Source organism: Haliaeetus albicilla, chromosome 18 (genome assembly GCF_947461875.1).
Source record: "Haliaeetus albicilla chromosome 18, bHalAlb1.1, whole genome shotgun sequence".
Classification (NCBI taxonomy): Eukaryota; Metazoa; Chordata; class Aves; order Accipitriformes; family Accipitridae; genus Haliaeetus; species Haliaeetus albicilla.
Window position 1 is genome coordinate 1,705,521 of NC_091500.1, and position 27,859 is coordinate 1,733,379.

General features: G+C 48.3%; 1 protein-coding gene across 5 annotated transcripts in view; it reads right to left on the reverse strand.

Annotated features, from left to right (window-relative positions):
* NCOA1 (nuclear receptor coactivator 1) overlaps nt 1–27,859 on the reverse strand; it is a 185,211-nt gene that overhangs the window by 28,668 nt on the left and 128,684 nt on the right. For all 5 annotated transcript variants that reach the window (XM_069805484.1, XM_069805482.1, XM_069805487.1 and 2 more), the window contains 5 exons: nt 9,529–9,623; nt 4,642–4,819; nt 2,698–2,877; nt 1,634–1,729; nt 635–775 (listed from right to left, as the gene is read on the reverse strand). In XM_069805484.1, coding sequence (XP_069661585.1) covers nt 635–775; nt 1,634–1,729; nt 2,698–2,877; nt 4,642–4,819; nt 9,529–9,623 — 690 coding nt within the window. The remainder of the gene's footprint in view (nt 1–634; nt 776–1,633; nt 1,730–2,697; nt 2,878–4,641; nt 4,820–9,528; nt 9,624–27,859) is intronic.

Genomic DNA, 27,859 nt, shown 5'->3' on the forward strand with positions numbered 1-27,859 from the left:
GCTTCTCCAGCTCCAAAGCTGTGTCCTGCAGTGGGTAAATCTAAATCTAAGCACTGTTCTTGAGTGCTCAGAGCTTCTGAAGGTACAATCACTCAATCACCAGCATACAACATACAAGCTGATGAAGCCCAGCCAGGCTGGGAAGGTGCAGCAGGATGCTGTCGCTGCAACCCTGGCAGAGTTACAGCTCTCTGGAGGCTCAGCGACCTCCTGCTCCCACGTCCTGCTTTCCCCACGTCCCTGTTGTAAGCATCCTCGCCAACACAGCAAAGATGCTCACAAAAGAGCCGACAGAACAAAGATGCTCACAAAAGAGCTCCTGTTTCTTCTGCTTAGACACTGGGGATGGCGTTTGTGGATGGCACAGGAAAAAAAAATTAAAATAATCATATTTAGCTACTATTTGTCTCAGTTCTGTATTTCCTGAAAGGTGAGAAGGAACCTCCCAGCTGGAGGAGCTCCTCCAGTGTTACTCAGCCCTTTCCCCTCTCTTTTTGTCACTTTGTGATTATTATCGCAGCATTTATTTTTCCAGAAAGCATTTATCCAGCAAAGAGGACCATGCCCCGGCTTCTCCATGCAGCTCCTGCTGCTTGGTAGGAGAGCATGCCAGCGAGGAAGAGGAGCCCATTACCTTCTTGAAAGAGCTGTTTGGCGTAAGATGGCTCTCTGCCCTGCGGCTGGAAGAAAGCGTAGATGCATTTCCGCACTAAATCCTCCCAGCCTGTCCTGCCGGCGGCTCTCAGGGAACTGGTATCAATGGAGATGATTTTACCTGGGCAGAGAGAGAGAAGCCACCTTACTCAAGCAGAGCATGAGAAGTCCCTTAGCACAAATAGGTCCATAAATGTGGAAAATGAAGCCACGTCCTGTTTGCGTCAGACAGCAGTGGCAGGAGCACACAAGGAGGTCCTCCAGAAGGAGGTGGAGGTTCAAGGAGTTTGCTGGAGCACGCACCAACCTCTACGCACGCTTTGGCCAGCCGAAGTGGATGTGATACCCAACAAGAAGCACCTTCTTGTGAAGGGACCCTTGCTGCTCCAAGGCCGGGGTCCCCAGATTCACACCCTCATCCAGGTGGACACCCTACCAGCCACCTTGCCCACACCAGGAGGTCCTCCAAGCAGAACCTGCTGCCTGCTTTCTCCCTCGACATGAAACACCAGGCAGCTTTGCCAGCTGTTTTACAGCCATGGCAGGGAGCAGCAAGCAGAGAAAATGTTCATTAAGGATTTTCAGGCAGCAGGGAAGTCCAGGCTAATGATTACCAGAAAGAAGGTCATCAGAATGGCTAGAAAGTAATATTTGGCCAAGGGCAAACCTGAGCCTGAAAGGTGATGACTGTATCATCCCCATCAATCAGAAACCTCAACAGCCCCCAAAATCCAACGGAGCAGAGAGGGGCTGCGTGCAGGGTGCAAGTCTGGTGTATTGGATCAGTTGAGGTGTAAACTCAGTCGAGGTGCCTCCAGTTGAGGTGTCAACCACAACAGTCCTAGCAGGCAGCGCTGCCATTTGAGAAGGACTGGACCATGCTCATGCTATGGGGTCCTGCACTGCATTGCTGGCCTCTGAGCCCCAGGGACAACAATTCCTCCAGAGCCAGGACTCCCTGGCATCACCGGGACGTTACCTGTGGTGTCTTGCTTGGTCACGAAGGATTCAGAAGGGGTGACGGCTGCCGGTCGAGGTAATCGTCTCGCGATGCATATCAGACATGACTGGAAATCTGCCAAAGCGGGAGAAGGAGAAGGGACCGAGAACATGAAAATCAGATGTTACAACCACCACTTGCAATTGAAAATTTTAATTAAAATACCACTGCTGAGCTTGATTGCCACGTCCTGCCCTGGAAGTGTTTACCCCAAGCAATCCTCTGGCCTTTCAAAGCAAATAGGCTCTGCCTAAACTCTATAAAATTTGCTGGAAAAGAGGTTTCCAGTGCTTGGAGAAATTAATTGTAAAGGCTTCGCGGATCTGGCAGTATCGTACAATAAAAGTCAGCACTAAAAGCCAGCAACTGTCGGCTTCAGGCAAAGTATTTGGTCATAAAATACCATAATTTATTCCTTCCAGTCATGATCTCCTGTGTAAACCGCAATGGATTAATCCAGCTAATGCGCTGGAAAATAATAGCTGGGACACTGAAAGGAGTTAGGGCACTTGCAGGAAAGCAACGGCTCCCATGGCGCCGGGGAAACCCCGCCCGTCCCAAATCCTCAGGCAGAGATCTGCCTGCAGGCAGCCAATTCAGCCCAAAAATGTGTGGGCAGCACCGTGGTCCAGCAGTGGTGAAGGCACAAGGTGGGGTGTCCAGCACCCACGTCACTCCCTGAGAAGGTGCTGCAGCCAACGGGCTTTGGTGGGTAATAAAATACTGCTCCTTCCTTAAGGAATACTGACTGTAAGCAGTCCTGGAGGCAGCTCGGAGGGCCAGGGAAGATGGAATGGCTGGAGGGCATCAGCTCGGAGGGGAAGGGGAGAGTGAGAAGCCACAGCGAACTTCAGGCATCTCCCCTGGGTTCTCCCCCATGCCGGGCATTGTCTATGCCGGGCCAGGAAAAACCAGCCCCACCAGGCAGCCCTGCAGCGTGGGGGCTGGTCATCCTCCTGCCTGCACTGCCATCCCCACCCCACTCCTCCTCCTACCTGCCCTGCCCGAACGCAGGGTCGGAAGCAGAGGATGCTCTCCCCTACCTTCTCCTTCCTCCTTGAAGGACTTGGGCTGGGAGACGGTGAAGCACTGCATCACCTCGTAGCGCTGACGAGCCTCCTGGTTCTCTGTGCCTGGCTCGTCAGGTGGCCGGATCAACATCCTGCAGCTGAAGGTATGGCTGTTGCGCCTGGTCGCTTCTTGAGGCCAAGGAACTCCATTTACTGGGGGATGGAGAACGGAGGAGAAGAGGAGTTGTTAGGAGCTGTGCCATGTCCCCCGCCCCCGACTTCCAGAGACCCCCTTGGATAAGGGGACAGAAGGAAAAGCGCCAGCATGGGGGAAGAAAGCAGTCTGCTGCTCAGCTCAGGGGCGAGCTGGGAGCAGAGCTGGGGGCACAGCCCTCCCTGCCAGCCCTCGGGGCTCCTTCAGACCTGCTAAAGACCCTGTGCCCAGACCGACGCTCCCAGCCGGGCCCTGAGAGCACCTACAACCCCAAATGAGATCAGCATGTCATCGTGCTGACATTTATGGATTGTTCCCTACATCACTGGTAGGTGCTATCATCTCCATCTTATGGGCAGGGAAACTGAGGCACGGGGTCTCTCAGTCACTTCCAGAGCTTGGGAGGGCTCCTGCCTCTTGCTGTTGTACTTGAAATCCCCTCGAAGCAACGCTCACAGGACTCTTCCAGCAAGTCCGGCTGAGCATCTCCATAGAAATTAATCTTTTCTTTCCTTCCTCCTCATTTCTGGGGCAAGTCAGCAGCAAGATCTTCTGGTACCACAGCAGTGAAAACCTTCCCCTTTGATTTTTTTTCTATAACCTGGCTTTTCCCAAAAACCTCTGGGCACCAGCTGGCTGATTTTGCTAGCCCTCTACAAGATCTCTGTGGATATCCGTATTCAACCCAAATGATTTTGCCATCAGCAGATTATGAAGCTTTCATGCAGCCCTATCTACAGGAAGAGCTGAGGGGCTTGTAAGATCCAAGGAAAGGCAAAATGCCCAGCCTTAAACTGGGTAACCACAGGGAAAAGAAGATGCCTGAACCTCTATGGGCTCAAACTGATGAGTGCCCATAGATTTAGATGGTTTAAGACATCACTGTATTTACCCAGAAGGAAGACAAGTGTGAATTTAAAAAAACCACCCTATTTTTAAGTCAAGCTACTTGAAAAAGGTTCATCTTCCTTTTGCATTTCTTCAAAGGTGTGAGTGGATGAGGAATCAGTGATGTCTCACCCACGTTAGCCACCCAGACGATGCTCACCTCCAGTCAACAAATAAAACCTTCTGCTTTGGTTGCTTCCAACACCCTGCAAGTGCCTTCACCATGTGATGCTTCCTCCCATCCTCACAACTGTTCATTTTCCCAGTGTGGGGGACCATCGCAAGCTCACCGCTTGCACCATGACCTCTTCTCACACCCCAAGATGCAGCATATCCCCATGCTAGGTACTTGGCAAAATACTGATGGGCTCTGAAACTAGCTGGGGACAATCCCCCCTCCAGCTGGGAGGACATCCTAAATGAACTGGGATAAGCCAACAGACACAGTCTCCCAAATCAACACCTTGAAATCTTCCTCCTCATTTCCCTAAAGCTCCTACGTGTGCCCCTCGCTTTGGTGAGACGAGTTGCTTCTTCCCACCCATGTGCCAAAGTTGAAGGCAAAAGTTTTCTTAGTAAAGGAAGACAAAGCGAAGATGACTTGAATATTGTCATCCACCAGCTGTTTATTCAAAAATCTAATATTGATATCTCACTGGTAGGATGTACTTCACTAGGCAAAGGTTTATGGATTATTACCTGGCTTGGGTATATCTCTGTATTTCACAGTACACAATATAAAAATAATATATATAAAAATAATATATATAAAAATATATATACAAGGGCCAGCTTCACTGAAGACACAACAGCATTTTTGACAGCACTGTCCAAGCACCAGCTGATAAAAACGCCCACCTCAACGGTTTTCTTACCTAGAGACTTTGGCAACAAGTTCTTGACAAACTCGGCGTGATCTCCTACGTGCAGGATGCTGTAGACACTGGTGTTCATGAGCTCCTCCTGGTTATAACCCAGGTAGCTGGTCACGTTCTCGGAGACGAAGACGATCCTCCCTTCGCGGTTCACAACGAAGAAGAAGCCATCCAATGCCTGTAAGGGGAATAAACCTGGGCAGTGTGTGGGCAATGGGTCCTGGAGCAGGTCAAGATGCTCCATGACCATAGGCAATCTTCCTCTGCCTCTTGCACCTCAGCTTCATCCCCACTCTATATTATAGCAGTGATCAAATAACTGCATTTTCTTAAACACATAGAATCGCAGAATGGTTTGGGTTGGAAGGGACATTTAAAGGTCATCTAGTCCAACCCCCTGCCATGGGCAGGCACATCTTCAACCAGATCAGGTTGCTCAGAGCCCCGTCCAACCTGACCTTGAATGGTTCCAGGGATGGCGCATCGACCACCTCTCTGAGCAACCTGGGCCAGCGCCTCACCACCCTCAGCATAAAAAATGTCCTCCTTATATCTAGTCTGAATCTCCCCTCTTTTAGTTTAAAACCATTACCCCTTGTCCTATCACTACAGGCCCTTGTAAAAAGTCTGTCCCCATATGTCTTTCCTATAAGCCCCCTTTAAGTACTGGAAGGCTGCTGTAAGGTCTCCCCGGAGTCTTCTCTTCTCCAGGCTGAACAACCCCAACTCTCTCACCCTTTCCTCATAGCAGAGGTGCTCCAGCCCTCAGATCATCTTTGTGTCCCTCCTCTGGACCCGCTCCAACAGGTCCATGTCTGTCCTGTGCTGAGGACCCCAGAGCTGGACGCAGGACTCCCGGTGGGGTCTCACCCGATCGGAGCAGAGGGGCAGAATCCCCTCCCTCGACCTGCTGGCCACGCTGCTTGCGATGCAGCCCAGGACATGGTTGGCTTCCTGGGCTGCGAGCGCACATTGCCAGGTCTCATCCAGCTTTTCACCCACCAGTCCCCCCAAGTCCTTCTCTGCAGGGCTGCTCTCGATCCCTTCAGCCCCCAGCCTGTGTTAATACCAGGGGTCACCCCGACCCATGTGCAGGACCTTGCACTTGGCCTTGTTTGAACCTCAGGAGGTTCACACAGACCCACGTCTTGAGCTTGTCCAGGTCCCTCTGGATGACATCCCATCCCTCAGGTGTGTCAACTGCCCCACTCAGCTTTGTGTCATCTGCAAATTTGCTGAGGGGGCACTCGATCCCACTGTCTACATCACTGATGAAGATATTAAACAGTGCTGGTCCTAGTACAGACCCCTGAGGGACACCACTTGTTACTGATCTCCATCCAGCATTTGAGCTGTTGACCACTGCTCTCTGGATGCAACCACCCAGCCAATTCCTTATCCACCGAACAGTCCATACATCAAATCCATATCTCTGGTCTGCAACCTCCTCTGCTAAGGACTTCCCTGCCACTAAGGACGGTGCCAGTGGAGGAGAAACAGTCCTCTTCCAAGGGCCAGAGCTGAAGTCAGAAAGGTTCTAATTTGGCAATCCGCTGAAATTAAGCATATGCCCAATTTGCTTAATTACAGCCCAAGAATGACAGAGCCTTTGCATCATGCAGAATAACAGGTTTTTTCATGCATTTAGGATGCAAGTGGCAAATTCAGCACTGCAATCAAATGGAGGAGGACAAGTGTGACCCAGACCCAATCACACAACACGGGGAGATCTGCTTATTTTAACAAGGACACCATCAAGGTTTTTAATTCACTGCCGTGGTACTGGGAAGGTAATGCTTTCTGGTGCTACAAAATAAGCTCAGAGCTGCAGAGCCCAGTGCTTGTGTGAGGAGCCCTTGAGAAGGCTGATGGCTGATTTACACTCTTCCAAACATGCATCACCTAAAATGTTTCATCCAGGCAGGATTTGGTTTTCCTGGAGTCTAATTCCTACTTATCCTGCTCATCAAGAGCAAGGTCTGGTGGACTGTGATCCTGCAACTAGATCAGGCCATATCGTGGAGTGGGAGATGGTGCAGGGACAGGAGAAACTTCTGATGCCCGAAAATTGGTACCCACAGCATCACCCTCTCCTCCCCATCCTCCCACTTGCTCATGCCAGCAGAAGGTTCCTCTGATGGAGAGCATCCAGGCTTTATTTAATGCAGTTTCTAAAAATCAGGTTTTGCTGTAAAGCAACATTAAGTGCAAGAAACAGGAAGCATATAAAAAAGGAAAAAAAAAGAAGAAAGAAATCTTTTGTCAAAATGGTTCTGGCAGATCGGCTGCAATTTTCCTTATTCCCAGCTGTTGCCAAGACAACCAGCCTTTGCACTTCGGGTGCCCAAAAAAAAAGACCCAGGCTGGATGGTAAACCCCACCTGGACCCTTCTCTCCAGGTGATGCTGGTTTTGGGGGGCCAGAGGAGCAGGGAAGGGGCAGGGGAGCTCTGAGGTGGCAGTCAGTGGGGACCCAGCTTGCACACCTCCCCTGTAGCCCCCATTCCTCCAGCAGCAACAGTGGGCATTTATCCATGGTTTAAATATTAAATTACCTTATCAGCACAATTGCTTATGGAAGTCAAGCCCAAACAACAGGTCAAGAGGCAGAAAACCTTCCTAAAATGAATGAGATGCTTTTTAATAGCCCTTTTTATCTCTGGCTTTCTGGGTTTGAAAACCCCGCCTGTGCACAGGACACCCAGAAGAAGCTGGAAGTCATCTGTGGAATGTTTTCAGGCATGAGAGGCTGTGGATTGCTTGGGGACCAGCGAAACCACTAATTGCTTCTTGGGGTCAATCTGCATGGAAAATAAACTAAGGGTGGTAAGGGCTTGGCATCCTCAAAGCGCAGCCACGGATGCCCTGTAGCATGGGCATGGGTCAGGGTCAGCCTCTCAAGTGTGTGGGCTTCACATGCCGCTGTGGGAGGAGGACAATTAGGAAATTATTTCCTAGCCTGTATAGATAATGACCATAATCTAAACATGGATTTTAAATCAAATAATACAGGGTAGGCTGTTTACAAAGTAGCATCGACTGAGCAGTAATGCACCTCTGAGTTCCTTCCCGCAGAAAGGATGCATCAATACCTGACCCAAGCACGGAGGATAATTTTTAGTCATAAGCTAGCTGATTTAATTAATTTCTTTTTCTTTATGATGACTTCAGGTTTTCCAGGGCCATTTCTATTACTGATGTGCTGCCATCCCTGCTTTGCCCTGAGGCATTCTACTCCCCATCACCCAAGGTGCTGGATACCTCCGGGGCTCCTGGCCACAGTGAGCCACATATTCCCATGTGTGGACACGGAAACGAGGGTATCGACCCCTGCTGAACGATGTTCTGGTGAGCCAGCTGGACTCACGTTCATCGTTTAAGTGATGTAAAGGCAAGTTCCCAAGACCACACTGTGAAATATGTGGATTTACTGTGGATATACAGATGCTGCTCTCTCTCACGGTTTTGTTGGCTCTGCCACTGCTCTCGTAGGATGCCTTCTCCCAATATAAGCCAAATAGTAGGGTTTTGTTGAGTATCTGCTTCTTCTCCTGCATCACTTTGTATTCCCATGCCTGTTTCTAGCACCCAATGCACCCCTCAAAACCCACATGCCTTTCCCAGCCTAATTTCTAAGCCCCTTCTGCATTTTTGCAGGTCTGTTAGGCTGAGCACCTCTGTAGCCAAGCTGCCAACTCCCCATTAACTCCATCCATGTGCTTCCAGCACCCATTTTGCATCCTTTCTGCAAGTCAGATCGTTCCTTTGATGCCAACCCCCTTCCCATCCCTTTTGCATTAACTGCTCCATCTGCAGAGTCACCTCTTGCAGAGTTTTACTAATTTTGACACCTTCTCCCCCAGGAGCTCAGGGGAGACCAGTGTGGTACAAGGAGGGATTAAACAGGTCCTGAAAAGCATGCATCGCAGTGCAGAAGAGCTCCCCACAGCCTCCGAGCATCTTTTGGAGATGCAAAAGAGGCAAAAAATGTGATGGGGAGGGAGTCTCGCTCACCTGGAATCCTGAAATGCAGGCTGGCTTTCTGTCTCAAAAACAATGCCACATTTCACCTCCTAGCTACTGGGCTCCCACCAGATACCACAGAGTAATTTGTCGGACTGTGTCGTGTCAGCAATTATGCTCTTATAGTTAATTAAATGAATCAGATGACGATGTTGCTTCCTTTTCGTCTTTGAATGTGTAATTTTATCAGGCAGTTTCAATGCAAGGCAGCGGCTGCAGGATAGTGCTGGCCATCCCCACGGAGGAACTCCCCCTGCGCAACCCCAACCACCCTCTGTGAAATCACCAGCTGAACTATTTAGGATTTGAAGTTTATCTCTGGGGCCTGTGATATAATATAATAACCCTCATATAATAACCTTCTCCATACAAGATGGTCCTGTCAGGTCCAACTCTGACCTTCCTCCTGAGATATGATTATTTCTGATTTATTGATACCAACCAAAATGCGGCGCACCCTCCTCATCCTCCCTATTTTCCAAAAGACAGAAGGATTCAAATCTGTTGAAAAGCATCCATCCACATTACCTAACTCACCTCCAAATGAGGCCGGGGCTCAGTTTAATACACACTTAGAAGCAACTCAATATTTTAATGCTGATATTAAGAAGCTATCCAGAATAGCTTCGACTTAACCAAGTCCAAGCTCCACCATGCTTGGTTAAGACTCACTTTCCAAACCATTTGCTGAAGCGAAGGACCAAGATCAGTTTACCTGCAACTTAGGCCAGGGTCATGGCTAGGCTTAGAGCATCCCAACTACATCTCCGTTGCCTTCCTCCTCTGTATTTCACTTTCTCGATGCACTGCTTTGCTTTGGGCAGTAGCGGGAGCCTGGCAGCATCAGCAACATTTTAGCACCTACCTCCAGAAGAAGAGGTCCCAGAGATTCCTTCTCAATCACTCCTTGGCTGCTGGACGAGATGTCAGACTTCTGGACTTCATCATCAGCCGCTTTCTCTGTAGCAAAGGAAAAGGGATGTTTTAGCCAAGAAAACCCATCATTTTACTACTGAATTATTACCAATAATAAACAAAATATTGACCACTTGCCATACTGGCAATGCAGGATGTGCACCAAAAGACTCCAGCATTTTCATTTCATTCCTCAGTCCCATGAAGATATGATGTAATTTCTAATTATTTATTAATTATTATAAAATAAAAGCACTAATTAGATCGCAATCTACTGCTAGCAGGAAGGAAAAATCCATCTTAAAGCAAAAGCCTGCAAAAAGAGGCATCCAAGATCAACATTTTGAAAAGGAAATGGTATATCCAGTTTAGCACAAGCTACAGTATTTCATTTGGAACTTTTCGGACAATGCTTTAAGAAATAACTGCCGGGAGAAATGCATGGAGAATGGACTGTGCCAGAGGAAACCTGCTGGAGAAGAAAAAGCAGCTTGAACCACTGATGTGCAGGGAGCATCCCAGATGCCGGTCAGCCAGGAGCCAGCAGGGCCAGGGACAGGGGGAGAGCACCCGACGTGGAGCGGGTGATGCTGCTGGAGAAGCCCAGCCCCAGCCCTTCCAGAAACTCTCACGCTGTATTGCTGAATAATCCCTTTGGGAAAAAAACGACCCAAAAAACCCGGAGAGAAGGCCCTGTTATTTGTCTTGCACTCCCCCGAAAGGTGCTAGCCACGTCGCACAGCTACTCTGAGGAATTCAGGATAAATCCAGCAGCGAAAGGCGGGTGGCAAGTGGGATGTGATAAAGCCAGCGCTCACAGGCAAGTGAGCCACGATGCCGCTGGCGTTTCAGGGCTGTCTTGTTTTGCTCCTCCATATCCGTGAGTGTTTCCCATTGGAAAAGCTGGGAGAGTCCCTTGGCCTCTCTGGCTGTGATCTGGGAAGGATGGGGAGAGCAGCATCCCTGTCTCCACAGGACGCAGTTGAGATAAACCCTGATCACTGGGAGTGACTCGGGAGGCTGGCAGTGCAAGCCCCGGCTAGGCACCTCTGGGGCTATAGATGTATTTGCAAAGAGGAGATTAATTACTGTTTGATCACATGGGTTGGGTGGACTAAGAGCAGAAAGAGGCAAGTGGGAGCTAAACCTTGATGGAGAGGATACCTGCTTTGTTGATCAGGCATCACTTAGCAAGGGAAAAGCAGGGATGTCTCAGATTGCAGGTGCTTTTTGCTTCAGCTATGTTTTACTCTGAAATGTGAAAACGCAAGCTCCTGGGGACAGCTGGAGGGGCAGGTTGTTACCCACTGCATGTCAGTGCCCGTTGGCACTAGCAAAGGAAATTATCAGCCGTGCAGGATGCGGAACAGCGTAGGAGTCCTGAAGCATCCTCAGTCCAGGCTCACATGGACGGCTTCGATGCAGGTTTTGATTAAAAATGAAAAAGACTCTGTGTGGCTAGCCGAAAAATGACTTGATACTTGGTCCTCTATTAATGTTACACCATTTACAAGGTCTTCCCAGGTACCAGAACCACAAATTCATCCTAGTACCTGAAAATTAAGCCGTGCTTTTTCTGTATAACTGCTAATTGTTAGTATAAAGAAAGATGCTGGGGCCGGAATGCAGCCAGTGATTCATGGACAACATGCACAGTCCAGAGGGATGCAGCCCCATCCTCGCAGGCTGGGCTTCCTCACATGGCAGGAGTAACATCCCAGGGTTTGCCAGGAAACCAAAGGGATGCTCAGAAAAATCCCAAGGACCAAACACGTGTGAGGTGCTGGGAGCTGGAGGAAGAAAATTACCCAAACTGGTTTTAAGAGGTATGGCAGCAAGTTGTGAACTTTATTGCACAGCAGGACAAGGGAAAATGCTCCTCAACCTACAGTGCCTTGTGTAGGACCTAGAAACCCTCATGTGCATCAATAAATACATGTTTATCAATCAAATGTATATGTGTATCAACACACCAGGCTGATGAAAGAGCTCTGCCCAGCCTATGTCAGTCCACTCCCAGAGGGCAAGAGATGTTTTCTCAGGATAAATATCTGTTAAGCGCAGCGGTATGCATGCTGAAAGTGCAAGCCAAGAGGTTTCTAGGACTGCTGGAGGTTTACTGCTCATCTCTCTTGACACTGGTCTTCGTTTCTGATCATCCCAGCACCAAGGGAGCCAGTCCCCCGACTTATCTGTAAGCAAAAGCTAAATTGTATTTGCTGTTTTGCAGCACATCGGATGGAAGGTTTATTACTCAGCATCAAATCACATTTACAAAATGTATAGATGTGTCACTTGAAACTCTTCAGCCCTGTGTCCTCCCAGGACTTTATCTGTCTTAAGCTGACTTTGGGTGTTTCTCATTCCTGACTTTGTCCTTCATCCCTTGCATCGCTGCGACGAGCGAGCCTGGAAGAGCACTTGCTCAACACTTGCTCTTGCAGAGGTGGTTGCCAGCTTCCCCCACCAATTTATCGGGTAATCTCTGCCTCTGCTTTCCCTCTCACCCAATGGCTCTTTTCTCTTTAGAAAATAAATCAACCGAGAAAGGTCACGTCTTCATCTCTGCTGGCACAGCCCTGAAAACAACAGGCAATGTGTGCCCCGTTTCAAGCACACACGCACAGGTTTTGGATGCCCAAGCAACGGTCTGACTTCAACCCTAAAATACCTGACCCCTGTGTCCTGCTACAGACCCCCTTGGGCAGCTCATCTCAACCCCACAGGCTTCAGTTTCCCCTGTTTCAAGCAGAAACCGGAATTCATTCCACCTGAACCGCCTCCAAGCAGCGATGCCTGTCTCCCACCCAGCACCACTGCATGGCTAAATCATGAAGGAGCAGAACCGTCCCAAGGAAAGACACCCAAATCCCTTCCAGGGATGGAAGACCTTCCCATGCACCCAAACCCATGGAAGCTGGCAGGTACCACAGCATGAGATAGGGCTTTTTTTTCCTACGCTTAATAAATTGATGCACTTAGAGGCAATGCACTGGCTTTCAGCTCTAATCCTTTAATTGGGCTGCGGGATCCTCCTCCTGCTTTAGTGAAATAGTTTCATCTGCCAGCTCTGAGCCCGTTATTCGGGAGGATTAGCCAGCAGAATGACGTGCTGTCACTGTCCCCCTTGTGCACGAGTCCTTCTTCTTCCCACCTTTGCAGCACTGGATCTGGGAGCAGATGGATCCCTTGCTCACCGTCTCCGGGGTGGCATATCCCAGCGATGCAAAACTCCTTCAAAGCGTCAGCGCATCCCAGCTAAGTACTTCAGTTAATGTGCTTAAATGCAGCTCTTTAGCTTTTCCATCCTGAGCATGCGAGGAATACATTACAAGCAAACTGCTGGTTTGCACCTTAACCCATTAATTCCAATTTTCTTTTTTTCCAGCATTAATTGCAGTGGTGGCTCTGCTATGCTGGCCACAGGCTGATGCTCTCGGGGAGCATCGGTCACGGGCCAAGCATTCCCTGCGTTTGACAAAGCCAAACACAGAGCAAATTCCTGGTTCCCCAAGCTCATAATCTCATTATAAAGCCGGACAGACAGATTATGTGTAAACAAACCAACGGGAGCAACATGAGCCCTGGCGCTGCTGCTGTTTGAAGCTGTTGGGATCCAGCTGTGGGGGCTTTGGCAGCCTTGGGCATCATAAATCCCCATGGCACAATAAAAGCCCGGCATGCTGACGGCCCCGATTGGAACCTAATTGCTGCAAACGTGATTAAAGCAGGGTTTTTTTTCTTGCAGCAGAGAAAGAAGCTATTTTAAATGCATTCCTCAAATTATGCCCCGATTTTCTGACAACCAGGGAGATGTCTGGGTGCCTCTGGAGTCTATAGGAGCTGTAGGGTCCTTGGCACTCCAAAAATATTAGGTCAGTGGACTTGAACTGTGAGGTAAATGTGTTATAAACAGGCCACCCAATATCATCGATACTGCAGCAGGACAGGATGAGATGCCCACTGAGATGCCTGGGAACACCGCGGTCACTTTGAAAACAATCTCATCCCGTGCCAACCCCGTGCAGCCAAGCTTGGCACGGAGAGAGGTGACATTTCCAGCTCAGCCCCGCTATTTCGCAGCCACACGAGCCTCCTGGCTGGAAGCCGCTGATTCTTTGCAGGACTAGAAGAAGGGATGGGGAAGGCACAAGGCTGGTGAGGGATGGAGGACACTGCTAAAGCACGCTGGGACTGGAAGAGGAATGATACACTCAGATGCCCTGATGCTGGAAGCGATGGCCAGTGGCACAAGGCAATGGGAACAGATTTTGCATCACTGAGAGCTGCTCTTCCCGTCCCCCAGCCCAATGGTACCCAGCCGTGTCCGGGGCTGCCAGCCAGGCTGCTCTTGGTGTGCAGCTCCTCCCGGGCTCGGCACGGTGGAAGGAAGGCATGGAGCAATGCTGGGGGGGGGAAAGAGGGGTGGGAGGCGAGCAGAGTAAAAAGCTATGCCCCTGGCAAGGCGAGGGCTGACGGCGGGGTGGCAAGCTGCTGAAACGGTGGGGTGCAGCCCAGGCTGGGGGGACGTCGGCAAGTCAAGGTGTGCGGATGGACAGCCCACCCGTTCGGAGTGTTTTCCCCCTAATTTTAGAAGACATCAATGTAAAAAGTTCTTTTTTTTGGTTAATAAAAGCCCAAAGCCAAGAGCACACACAGGAAAGGCAAACAGCTCATCTGGGGTGTTATTCCTGCTCCCCCAAAAGACCGTGCAGTATGTACCCCCCTTAAAAACTGGCTCAGTCACTCTGCCTCTAAACCACATCGCATGGAGAAAAGCTGAAGGATGTGACTTTGGCAAGTGGGTGCCACCCACAGAGCTGTAGGGTACTGGTGCTTTCCCCTTTCTTTTTTTGCCCTCTTTGCATTATTATTTTTTATTTCCCCAACCTCCCTAGTTCGCCTTAGCTGCCTCCATCCCTTTGGGAGGTCTTCTGCTCTTTCTCTGCCACCATTTTTGGTGGCATAGGGCACAGTAAAATCATCCCCAGGATGCTGCACTCGCCTCTCTCTGCTTCCAGACCTCTGTACCCAAAACCCTGTACTCACAGAAAACCAGGCATCCAAGGTAGGGAGAAAATCAGGTATCCAAGGCAGGGAAAATACAAGGGTTGGAGAGGAGCTGTGACCTCCTCCAGCAGCCACAGCTGAAGACCTTCCCTGGAGCAATGCTGAGGCTGTGTAGGGTAAGAGCCATAGCCACACAATGGGAAAAGTCCCCCCAAAGGCCTTAACTTACCGCTTTTTACCCCAAACATGACAAAGCCCCATGGCCAGGAGAGCACCTGCACTCCAAGGGGCCAGAGAATTGAGGATGTGCCACCAGAGTGATGGCAGGACCATAGGGAAGGAGGGTCGGTGGCTTAGGGGACACCTCCCAGAGCCACTCCAAGGGATAAGGTGGGAGGGGAAGGAAAATGGGTGTCAAGGGGCTGGAGGTGGAGAGGAAAAGATGTCCAGCATTGATGTCCATCTGCAGTGTCTTGGGAAATTATCTCCGGCCCCACAAGCTCCATCACATGGAGCTCCATCCATAGCATCCAGGGCAAGCACTCCTGTCTCTCCATCCCTTAAATCTGCACTTTTAAATTAAAATAATACAAGCTGTCTGATTCTGCTCATCATTTAAAATTTTGCAGCTGAAATGCTTTTTTTTTTTCCCAGAAAGGGGAAATGAATATCTGAAAAATAATATATTGCACATGGGTCTTCTAAATCAGGACATAAAGAATTCAAACCAGGATTTTGCTGAGAAACGTCATGAACACAGAAAATTAGAACAATTGTTTCCACTTACCCAGCACAAAACTTTGTAATATATTGCATTTTGCTTTGACTTGCAAGAAGCTCACTGCTGCTCTCCAAGGAAGCCCCAATGGAGAGACCCCCAAAGTTGCGGACATGATGGCCAGGACCCAAACGCTGCCTCACACCCTCCAAGGGCTCTTTTTCAACATGAAATTTCTATGGGCAACATTCATTTTTCATTTGTTATGATAGAAGCCCAAAAAGTCTTTGGGTTTTGACTTTTCTATTAAAAATTCAACAGCTCAAAGGCAAAAAGTCCAACTAAGGAGGACTTGCAGCCTTTCTCAGAGCGTGTTGGGTACCCCAGTGGGTACCAAGGATGACAGAGCAGGGCAAGATGGAGAAGCTGATGAGATGCCTAGAAAACACGACAGAGCACCAGGCACGATGAATCCCCATCCCTCTCCCATACGGCACAGCCCCACAGCCTCCCCAAGGGCTGTGCTGGCTGAACCCCCCAGATCTCAGCCAGGATCTGCTCTATCTGCTTTTTAAAAGATGAGCAAGGCAAAAAAAATCCACATCTGTAATTTCCCAAATGAGGAGCTTTGATTTTTAGTTAATTAAAATCAGATGGAACAGACTCGGTGCACCCACAGATCAAGAGTGTGACAGAAAGCTGTGCCATTAATTAGTGCCTGCTACAAGGTTCATCAGTCCAGTAAACCCAACAGAAAAAAAAACTGCAATAAAAATAAACTCCTTGGCAGAAGGTGTGCACCAAGTACATCTTGCAGTGGGGCACAAAAAAATTGGTTTAAAAAAGCTGCAAGAGGAGAAAAAGACAACAATATTGATACAGGAAAGCAGCAGGTAAGGGGATCTAGACCACAGAAATGGGAACACTTTTGTGTTTTTAAACGGTACTCAAGGAGGAAGACATGTCTAGGGCTATCTGTCAGGTTAGAGACATGTTGGGGGAAAGCCTTCAAGCATCACTGGCTGCTGCTAGTGGTAGTAGCCCGGCCATCCAGGGACACCCGAGGTCCTGAGCTCACCTCTGGCCTCCTCTCGAGTCCCAGCAAGCCCGAGCGCTCTCCTCTTCATTCCTAGGGATCAACAGGTAGAGGAAGATCCAACCTCAACTGGGGGATGAAGCCAATTTCCAAGGAAGACCATTCTATGTAGCCTACAGGGCACGCGCTTGGACCACAGCAACGATGGCTTCTTTGGAGGTACTTTAAACCAAAATTCAAGCTGTGGAAACTGAGATTTGCCCAACGCCCCCCTGTTCAACGTCAGCATATTCACACGGAGGCAGATGCAGAGAACCCAGCCCAGAGTCCTCCCTTCTTCACTTCCACAAATACCAGATTCCTCTAAAACACTGTATGGAAATCAGCAGCTCTTAGGTTGTATAACTTTTTATTCTAGTAGGAGGAAGGAAATTATCTGATCTATGAATTTAAAAAACTGTGGAAAAATACAATCTGTGAGATTCAGAGCTTGAAAATACCAGTGCAAGAAATAGAAGAGCAGATCTTGGCTTTCAGAAATCAGCACGGCTCCTTCAGAGCCCTGCGCTCGCCTGCTTTATATCACCTGTCATGATGGTCTATCGGTGACAGGACCTAGGGTGCTCCCCAACCATGTGCCATAACACCAGGCAGGAGTTCCAGGACACCGGGGTAAGATCTATCTCTCAGAGCATAGGATGGAGATGTTTCCACCTGAGCTACTGATCTCGTGCTCCCTTTATGGCCAAAGTAGAGAAAAAGGCATTTTTAGAGGAGAGTCGCCTGATCCATTTTACATTCTTATTCTAAGATGGAGTCTCATTTTTGATTTTTTTGGGGGGTGTTGTTATCCCCTAGGCCCTCCTCCACAACCAGCAGCCAAACAGCTTGCTCTCTCTCTTTTTCTTTCTCTTCCAGTGAGAGCTGAACTCCTGAATTCATCATCAAACTCCAGCGTTGGCCCTAAAAGAAATAACCCATGCACCTCCAGAGCTGACAACACAGCGCTCGCTTCAGCCCCAGGTATTTCTGTGCCATCCCAGAGAACGTCCTCACCAACACAGCCCCAAGGGGTTCTTCAGACACATCGTGAACCCTTATTCCTTCATCAACGTACATGCAAAGGCACACGTCAGGAGGATACATCTCATCAGGCACACAGCCAAGGGAGGAAACTAAGTCCTTGGGGTATATAAAATGGGCTCTAGTGCCCACATGTATGGTGAGGACTGAGGACTAAAGCTGCTGGCCACTCCAGTTGCATCAGTAGAGCCAACAGCGGACACGGATTGGTGGAGGGCAGGACAGTGGGACATCCTACTGCTCTCCCATGTCTCACCTGAGCTTCTTGCTTCATGGCCTGGCTGGAAAAGCAGTCCAAAAAAAGCAGTCATGCATTACTGCTGTACTGGGAATGATGACAGCTCCATCTAATGCTCTCACAGCTATTTGCCACGCTGCCTTCAGCCCAAGAGCCCGTCCTTACCACAGTGGCACTGGGAAGACACACTAAAGTCCACGGGCTAGTCCCAGCAGTTAAGCACCTCTCCAACCACTATATAAAACTTCAAATCCTAAAAGGACTATACTACGCAGACTTATTCATCCACCAGCATAGATTTGCAGGTGGGACACGGCCTTTATACTGAGGTTAGTGATTTCAAGGTAGCTTTTAAACCGTATGAGCAAAAGATACAACAGGCCGGTGTCCATATTAACACAGCAGCTTGACTTATCCTTCCACTTGCCCAAAAAACCCTTCAACAGTGATATTTCAAAACCAGGACGCCATTCCATGATGCTTCAGTGCAATTTGCCAATTTGATGGCAGTTCCCATCAGCAGGAGGACTACAGCCACCTCCACCACGTCTACAACCAGCCCTGCGAAATAGACACCCCTGGTGGGCAACAACCCAACTCCGTACCAGGTCTTTAGACTGGCGATCCCAAGCTTAAGCAACATTAACCTTCCACGTGGCTATGGGCTGCTCCCCAGTTTTGGCTGCTCCTCCAAGTGGTATTTCCCCTCTTTTCCCACACAGAGGATAAGGATTTTGACGGCAGGAATTTTGCTGGGTTTTTTTAAAACTTTTTTCTTATTTTTTAAACACGTATCTACCCAGCAACAGACAACCAAATTCCTCAGGACTATACAATGCAAATAAATCAACAGTCTTGTTTTAACCCATTTGACCCTTACTATAAATTACAAAGAACATATTCCAACATTGCCCTCGTCCTAACCAACTGCTACGCACTCAACTGAACGGCAACCTGTGACATCCTTCCAAATGAGGACCTCGGGGAGGATGGACAAGACATCTGCTTCCCTTTAACGAGCCTAAGATACAATTCCCCATTAACACTCCCATTCCAGCTGAAGAAACCCAGTGCATAACCACACACACTTCTGCAGCTCTTGCTGGAGTGGATTAAGAAGTTCATTGACATCTTTTGAGCTGAGATGCTGTTACATGCCACATGAATGCTCGCAACCCAAAAGCCACCAGGATTAGCTTCAACCAATGCTGCTTTCACACAGCACGGTGGTTCACCAACTGGTGGTTCTCTCTTGAAGGACTCCAGATGGACCTCCAAGAACACATTTGTCCATGCCCCAAAGCAAATGGCATCACGCAGCATCAGTGTACAACAGCACCAGGAGTACAGCTTAAGATCCTAGATACCGGTCCCTGCTCCGACCAGCAGACATCACTTTCTTTGGCAAAGCTTATACGGAAACTCTATTTTTCTGCTTCTAATAAAATCCTTGTGTAATGGCGAAGAGTGCAGAGCAAAGCACGCTGCCACTAAGACAGAAGGAAAAGGGTATTTCTTTCTGTCTTCACACCTTTTAGAGTTAAACATTAATGGTGTCGAGATGTCTTAAGTAAAAAAGGCTGGTTGTCTGAACAATGTCAGGAAAAATTATACGGTGCTGAGTGAATGCAAAATTAATGAGCACTGAATGCTGACAGGAGAGAACAGGCATAAGGAGCCGAGACTTTTTTATAGTCAACGCTGAGATCAAGCAGCTAGAACATCTCCATCTTGCTGGGTGAAGGAATAAAGGCAGAAAAAAACTTTTATCTCAAATCTGAGGAATTTAATTCATTCAAAAACTGTGTCAACTCTGCATGGCCAAATCTACAGCGATGAGAAAGGGCTACATATATCTCCCCCGCACAACTTTAATTCAGCCCTGGCATAGCCTTCATTCTTCTCCTGCAGGCATAAAATACATTGCAACACCATTTTAACGATCCGACTTAATTAATTTTGCAAAGAATTAGACTATTTTTTCTCATGATGTAGCATCTTGAAGCCCTGGTAGGCTGCATGCTAAAGTCCATGAGAAGTTACTATTGAAAATTCACTCGTGTCAACCGTTAAACCAGCTTTATGCTCAAGTTGCACAGGCACGTCAAATATGCGAACTGCACCGGCAAGGAGACGCCTGCCAAAGCGTGCAGACAATGCAAAGCTCGAGCGCGGCGAGGGGGGAGCTGACGCTTCCCATGCACAGAGCAGCACTCCCCCTCCAGCCCCGCTCCTCCAATCCCGACTTTCTCGCGCCTCCCATCTGTCTCTCCTCGGCTGCAAAGGGAGAGCTGTCAATCTGCAGCTATGGAGGGGATCGACATGCTTTTTCTGCTACGCCAAAGGGATCTGTCGGAGGTGAAGGCAGACTTCGTGGTGCAGTGCAAATGAACCGAGGGGTGGCTGTAACACATGCATGTGAGTGTGGTCAGTAGGCGCAAGTGCAGCGCCGGGCCATGAAATGCCCCTGGGAGGACAGGGATGGGCAGGAGCAAGCCACGTGGTACGGGAAGCTACCTAGAGAAGACGGAGCCGTGTGGTACGGGAAGCCACCCAGAGAACATGGAGCCACATGATATGTATGGGAAGCCACCAGAGAAGATGGAGCCTCCTGGTATGGGAAGCCACCCGGAGAAGACAGATCAAGCCACACAGGTGAAGACTGCCTTCTTGTCGATCTGCACAGAGCCTGCTCAGGAGGACCTCACCTCCAAAATTAACTTTAACTCTTCCAGTGCAATTGTTACATGCAGAACAGTGGGTGCAGTGCCAGATGCTGCATGTTCAGCGTGGGTGCATGAAGGCACGACTCTCGGGTGCTCCCTGTCCCAAAGCAGGCAACTGCCTGGGAGAGTAAGGAACAAGGCTGAATATCCATCCTTTGTTTCCCCCGGCAAATACCACAGAGACTCATGCTCTGGGGTTCTGCACCTAGGGCCAAGGTGCAGCTACCTGCAACTACTTTTTTAAGGACTCTGTTCATGATTTCAAAAATTTGAGATGGTCCAAAGCATTCCCTGCTCCCATAAGAAACCGTCCATGCATGTAATTCACTGTCTCAGCACAGCAGCTGCACCAAACCCAGGGCAAACATCAGCCTGGGGAACCTGATCCACCACTCCAGTGTTCGTCAACCCCGCTCATCATAATGTGGACTTAATGATTTAAAGGGTAGTTGGCTGAGAGTGGTGGTTTAATTAATTAATGAAAACCTGTCTTGGAAGGCAGACTTCCTAAATAGCAAGGGCAGAAGGAATGGTGAGAAATATCATTTAAAACCATCCAAATGGTGTTATTGGCTCTTTACCCAAGCCACTGGTGAGGCTTTAAGTGCCACCAAACACCCCATGGTGAAATCGTGGTGCTCAGGGCAAGCAGAAGAAGCCAGATGAAAATCTCAGCAGCTGGGCACCGGGGAATAACATGGCCCCAGAGGGACCAAGACTGCTCCTGCACCTCTCACACTCGTGTCCCAGCAAGTTTGTTTGCTTTGCCCAACCGTACCGCTCAGCATAGTAAAAGCTATTATCTCCTTGTACAAATCTCCCTTTATTTCCTCTGCTCACAGGAGCGTTAGGAGGATTAAGGTCTATAAAAGTTGGCTCAGGGGAAAATCTGAAGTGAAAATGGAAGGACTTGCGCAGCTGGCTCCAAGTTTGGGGTTTTTTTCCCGTAAGAAAGAGGTTTATTGTGTTACTTCTTGCTTTTTAGGCACGGCAATGCTTGCACTGCCAGGTGCTCTGATGGGTCAATAATCAAGATGGGCACTTGCAGAGATGTGCTGGGGTGAGCTTCTCTCTGAACCCCCTCTCTTGCACAGGACACTTGATGACCAGCTCAGATGAGGTGACTCCATCGTGGCTGCTAGAAGAGAGGTGGGACAGATCCCCGTTGTCCTGCTTCTGTACCCAAAGGGACGGTAGCTCACAGGATGGATGAACCTCTTTCTGATCATCAGCCAAACTAACCAGGGTGCAGAGCAGAGGGAGGACAAACTCAGAGGAGGCAAAACCCTGCTGGGGTACCATCCCATCTTTAAGAAGAATCTTAAAACAGGTTTTGTCCATCTCTACGAAGGGTAAGGAGGGCCAGGAAAAGGGCTTTAAAGAAAGGGGATTTTTTTCCTCCTCCTTTCCTGCCTTTCCTGAGACTGAAGCAAGGAGGAAAAAAAAAAAAAAAAAAAAAAAAAGCTAATCCAGCACAGCAGAAGGCAAGAGGAGGAGTGATTTCTACAGGTGGTTTATTACTCTCCACATGATCCACACGCCTGTTACATCCTATCAGATCCTCTTCTTACAGCAAGGTGCTAAAGGATTTATTAGTTCTTGACAGTGTGAGATGTTTAAAAGCTTGAGGATGTAATAACCAAATGTTCATTTGTTAAAATAAAGGCACTGTTTGGAGAGGTCTGTGCAATTCTTAGCAGCCTCCCCTTCCCCTTGGTCTATATTTAAGCTGCCAGCTAGATTAAAACTGTCAAAGCAGGGATGAGAATTTTATTGACATGCTTTGTAGGTGGTAGGGTTCCATAAAATAAACATATACAGAGGATGCTCCCTGGTGTTGCTGCACAGGCAGAGATTTTTATAGTACTGACCTGGGGGAGTTTGTATCTGAAATCAATCCCTGATATAAAACAGATTCCAGAGGATACAGAGAGACAGACTTCACAAATGTCTGCGGAGAGCGTGGGCAGGGATGCAATCCGTTTAACATTTCACATTGAAACCAAACTGCGGAGAAGGGGAGGGTGTGAAATTCCCTGAACTCGCTCCAACAAACTCTTCACCCCTCGTGCGCGAGGTGCAATTAATTACTCTGATAACGGGGAGGTTTTAAGCCCGGGCAGGGCGCAGGATGGAATGTGGGGCAGGGGACACATGTGGATGCTCAGGAAGCAAAGCGAGGACTCTCGCCCCAGCTTTGCACAGGCAGAATTCGCTGCTGCAGATGGGGACCCAGCTCTCGAGGCGTTTTTCAAAATCAAAATATTCAGATTTATAGAGATGAAGGCCAGGAGAGATGACTAGATTGGCCAGTCTGACCTCTTGAATATCACAGAGCCATCAAAGTTCACCCACTTCCACCACCACAATCCCTGAACTTCTGTTTGGCCAAAACCTGACACAACCCACCGCTTCCCTTGGCAGCTGGTTCCCAAAGCAATCACCCTCCCAGTTGTAACTCTGGGCCTGAGTCCTAATTTGTTTTTGTCTGGCTTCAGCTTTGAGTCATTCTCTGTTATGCTGGATCTAAAAACTGCTTTAGTAGCCAGCATTTTCCGTTCTTGTTAGCGTTTATAGTGTCATCACCATGTCCCCACACCTTTTTTTTGTTTCCCCCTGGATACACTCAACAGAGCTCTTCAACCTTCCAAGCTGCAAGTCATTTTCTCCAGCCCCTGGCTCATTTCCATGGCTCTCCTCTCTGCCTTCTCTGGATTTTGCAATCTCTTTCCAGCATGGATACCATGCCTGAGCTCCAGTTTTGTCCCACCAACTCCATGCACATGTAACATTACCCAAAAGAAGGCTACCTTGCTTTTCATCACATCCCAAGTTCACATTAACTGCCTTCACTTCCAGGATCTCCAAATCTTCTTGAAAAGCACCATTTCCCAGGATACCATCCATCCAGCACTTCTGTATGCCCATCCTGTATTGGTACAGCGATGATTTTATACGTCCTTTCACATCCATGAAGATGTTCAATAGCACTGAGATCTAGCAGAGACTCCCAAGAAGCTCCATAAAACTCAATTTTGAGAAGAAAGGTGTTTTGTCAGGATGAGGAGAGGTCACCGGTGGTGTTCCTCTGGCACTCGAGGTAAGGTAGTCATGAAGGGAGAAAATACACACCAACTCGAGGGTGGGTTGACCCATTCACATGACAGAGGACCAAATGGTAGAAAAACTACCCAATTACTCTGCTAAACTGTGCTACTTTCTCCCACTTTCTACTACTTGAAGATCATGTACTCATCAACCAAGAACATCGGCTTTGGCTAAAAGTTGGGGATGGCTTAATGGACGTGACAAGAGGAGACAACAACCATTACCTCCAGCATACCAGGGATGGTACCAGCAACAACCTAACGCTACTGGTAAGATCTGGTAAGAAAAACCATAACAGTCTAGGCCAATTCACTCAAGAAAAATGAAGTTCAGTTGGAAGAAGTGCAGAAAAGAGCTGTTGGGTTGATTAAAGGAAAGGCATAACTATCTGACACCAAGAGCCTAGGAGAGCTTGGTTTGTTGGACGAGTCAAGCGAAGGTAGAGAACAAGAGCAACAACTTCATACCGCCTTTAGGGAAGGGCGGTAATTGCCAAACAGAAGGAAGAATAAACGAAATTAAAGGGCAATGCTGGCACAGAAATGATCCGAAACTCATTTCCACTGAAAATGAGCAAGTGGTTTCATCCTCTTCAGGATCTCAAAAGGATTCTTGGAAGGATGAAGTTAAACAGTTAAAAGGACTGTATCTGTTTGTACTCTGTTTACCTTGGATCAGCCTCACACTTGAGGGCTTTCAGTGGGCACCTACCGAAGCCAAGGAGGAATTCCCCCTCCCCACTGATGTTTAATCTGGCCTCCAGGGTTTGGTTGTTTTCCTTTCTCTGTAGCCCTCTAACATATGGTGAAAAATTGGCCGCCGAGACAAGATGAAAGCAGTGTGCACCCCTCCCTCTAGTAGCATGAGCAGCTCGATCAGGGTTAATCCAACCACCAGATTTGGAATGAAGAAAGACCCTTCCTCCCCAGCACCTGCAAACAGCCAACGACAGCGTCACTGGCTGAGAAGGTCCTTCCTGATCTCAGGGACGAAGGTGGAAGAACTCAGAGTCTGCAAAACACCGCTCTAAGGCAAAAGCAAAGCTCCCCTTTCCTGACCTCCCTTGAAGCAAACAAAATCAGGATAACTCCAATAAAGTCAATGCATTTAAAGAGGAGACTACAGCACCAGGCTGACAGTTGTAGCCTGAAGAGATTCCAATCTAATTTTAGATTTGACACAAACCTTAATGTGGTTTTAATTAATTAATTAAAAAATCCTTTAATTAATGTAAACCCCTTAAAGCGGTTTTCATTTACTCCATTTCCAGGAGACATTTCCACTTACATTGCTCCTCAGATGCCATTCTTCTGCTTGCTTTTGTTCTTCAGTCAAACCTCAAATGTTAAGACTTAAACTTCTGTTTATAATACGTCACTGGCCTTGAAAGCTGGGATGCTTTGAGCTCAGGCTATTTCTTGAGCCTTCACTTTAATGATTTTCCAAGTAATGGGGTTTCCATCTCTTCTCTGACTATGCAAAAACTTGTTCTTCCATTGCATGGAAGTCTCCTCTTTTGGGTCCACTGAAGGACCTCCGTGTTGACTCCGCACATAAAAGCTACCAAAAATTACACTTGAATTCTCTGAATCTAATAGTTCAAGTTTATCTCAATTTCTGCATGCAAGGCAGAAAGGCAGCAGTGATGGCATGCTGTCACCCTGCCCTCCTGGCAGCAACACCCACCTTGGGCAGCTCTCCAGGCCACCAAGGAAGGAGCTCAGATGTGATGTGGGAATGCGCAGGACATCCCCGGGGTCCAGAGTCCCTGGGACCTCTCTCCCCCTTGGCTCTCTGATGGCAACCTGTACTTGGTAGAGTGGCCACTGGCTCCTGTCTTCAACCTGCTCCATCTGCATGGCCAGCAGCTTGGGCACCACATCTAGGTGACCACCACATACTGCGTCCAGTCTGGGGACCCCTGTGTAAGACAAACTGGAGTGAGTTCAGTGGAGGCCACCAAGATGGTCAGGGCTGGAGCACTGGTCCTGAGACCAGAGGCCAAGGGAAGGGGTTTGCTCAGCCTGGAAAGAGATGGCTTTGGGGCACCTGACAGCAGCCTGCCCATGCCTACAAGAAGTCATGGAGGTGATGGAGCCAGGTTCTTCACAGCGATGCATGGTGAGAAGATGAGAAGCAATAGGTGCAAGTGAAGCAAGAGATGTTCAGGTGGGACAGGAGGAAAATCTTGTTCACTACAAGGCCAGCCAAGTGCTGGAGCAGGTTGCCCAGAGCACTTGTGCTTCTCCATCCTTGGGGGCTTCCAAAGCCCAACTAGGTAAAGCCCTCAGCAACCTGGGCTGGTCCCAGAGCTGACCCTGCTTTGAGCCCATTTGTCAAACACCACCACTATCAGAAATGGAAATAAGCTTTAGGGAAATGAGGTGGTTCCATCAGGAGAGAAAGATTGCCAGCACCCAGGTAAAATGTTAGACTTCTCCAAGAGGATACTGGATTACAATATGGGGAGAGGGAAGAGCTGAAATGAAAAAGTATTCAAAAATATAAAATGCAAGAAATAATGCAAGCATAAACAAGGCAGAGCATGTTATGCAGAAGGTACTTTCCCTTGGTGGCATGGAGGCAGCAGCTCCAAGGACCTGAGAAGTTTAATCGGAAACTGGAAATAACTGCCTGTGATTCAATGCATGGCAAGAAAGACGCCTTCAAACTGGAGTTGGTGAAAGAAGGATATGCAGACAATTTAGGAGGATCCTAAACAGAAAAAAAAAAAAAAATGATGCCTGAAGACTTTAACCACACTATCCTGGCAAAACAAAGCCAAGCGAGGGAGAAGATCCCAAAGGCTCCGTCCACTCCTGCACTGGAGATGTCCAGCTCCTCTGCAGACTCAGTAACATGGACTTGGGCTAGATATTTCCTCAAAGCTAATGGAAGTCCATGTACAGCTCCATCCCCAGAGCCTGTGGACACAAAACCCTGTGGACTGAGGGTAACATGGGAGCCTGGACCTGGGCAGATGAAACCAGCTGACAGCCTTTAATTGCTCTGCACTGGGTTCCTCTGCTTTGGGGTAAAGCTCGCCAAGGGGCCTTGGCTCTGTGACTTGCTTCCACACATTGCACGCAATTACTCGCCTTGTGGTTTTATGGGAGTAATTTTATGATCTTTAATAGCGTACCACATCACTCGGCTGCTGGGACAAGAAGGGGCCCTTGACTCAGTGCCCGAGGACAAGGTCTCCTCCTTTCCTCCTCCCAAAACCTCATGCCGCTGTTGCAGGCTGTGGGAGAAGCCTCTTCCCAGGCCACCACTTCACCATTTTCTGACCACCACTAAATACAAAGCCAAGGCTTTTTGTTCTCTCTTTAGAGCTTGCCACGTGTTGGCATTCCCAAACCCAAGAAGAAACTCAGCATTCGTTTTGAAGAGGCTTCCGTATATCCCACTGAGGATCCAGGACCTCTGTGCACTAGAAGCTGTACATGTATATCACCAAATAAATCCAGGGCCAAATCTAAGCATATGACAAGACAGCAGGGAAACTTAATTAGAGGAAAGCCACTGACAGTCCACTGATTGTATGCAACAGAGCAGCCAAAATCAATAATTATTTCATATACTTCACTTAATTAACCTACTGTATTTACCCAGAAGGAAAATTACTTCCCCAAGCAGGTTCACTTCCAAATGGGGGGTGGTCTTAAATTAAGGGTCCTCCTCTTTTTGGGTTGATGTGCCCTAGTGACAAAGGAGCACAAACTTGCCTGAAGGAACCCATCTTACTATGGCCACACTTCAGGAAAAAAAACAAATAAAAAGATGTCAGGAGGACACAACTGCTCCATGGTTATGTGGGACCCAAAAGAGGACACCTCCATGCAGCAGAAGAACAAGCTGTGGAATGTTTGTGTAATCTGAGAAGAGACAGAAATGCTCTTATCCCTAAAACCTCTGAAAATTATTGAAATAAAGGCTCAAGAAATAGCCTTCTCCCCCTCCCTGCCCAAAGTAACTCAATTTAAAAATTGAGGGTCATCTTTGCAGGTTAACACAGTAATGTTCAGGAAAGAAAGCTAATTCTTCTCCTGGTGCCCTTTTAAAACATCCCGAAATTGGGTCACTATGCTGTAGCATTATTACAGAATAAAACCGCGTTAATAAAGATCTGATTTTTTTTTCCCTTATACATCTATAAGAATAAATTCAGCAGCTCCACCACCAAAAAGCCAGGCTTCACTGGGGCTGAAGGTGTCATACGTGGGATCATATGACCCTCCATCGCCATAAGAAGCGTTGCATTGCAAAGGCAAGCAATGACTCGGGGTCCTTCATGAGATAAGCTAAGTTGTACAAATCCAAGCAAACACAGAATAAATCCTTTGTTTTGGCAACTACAAA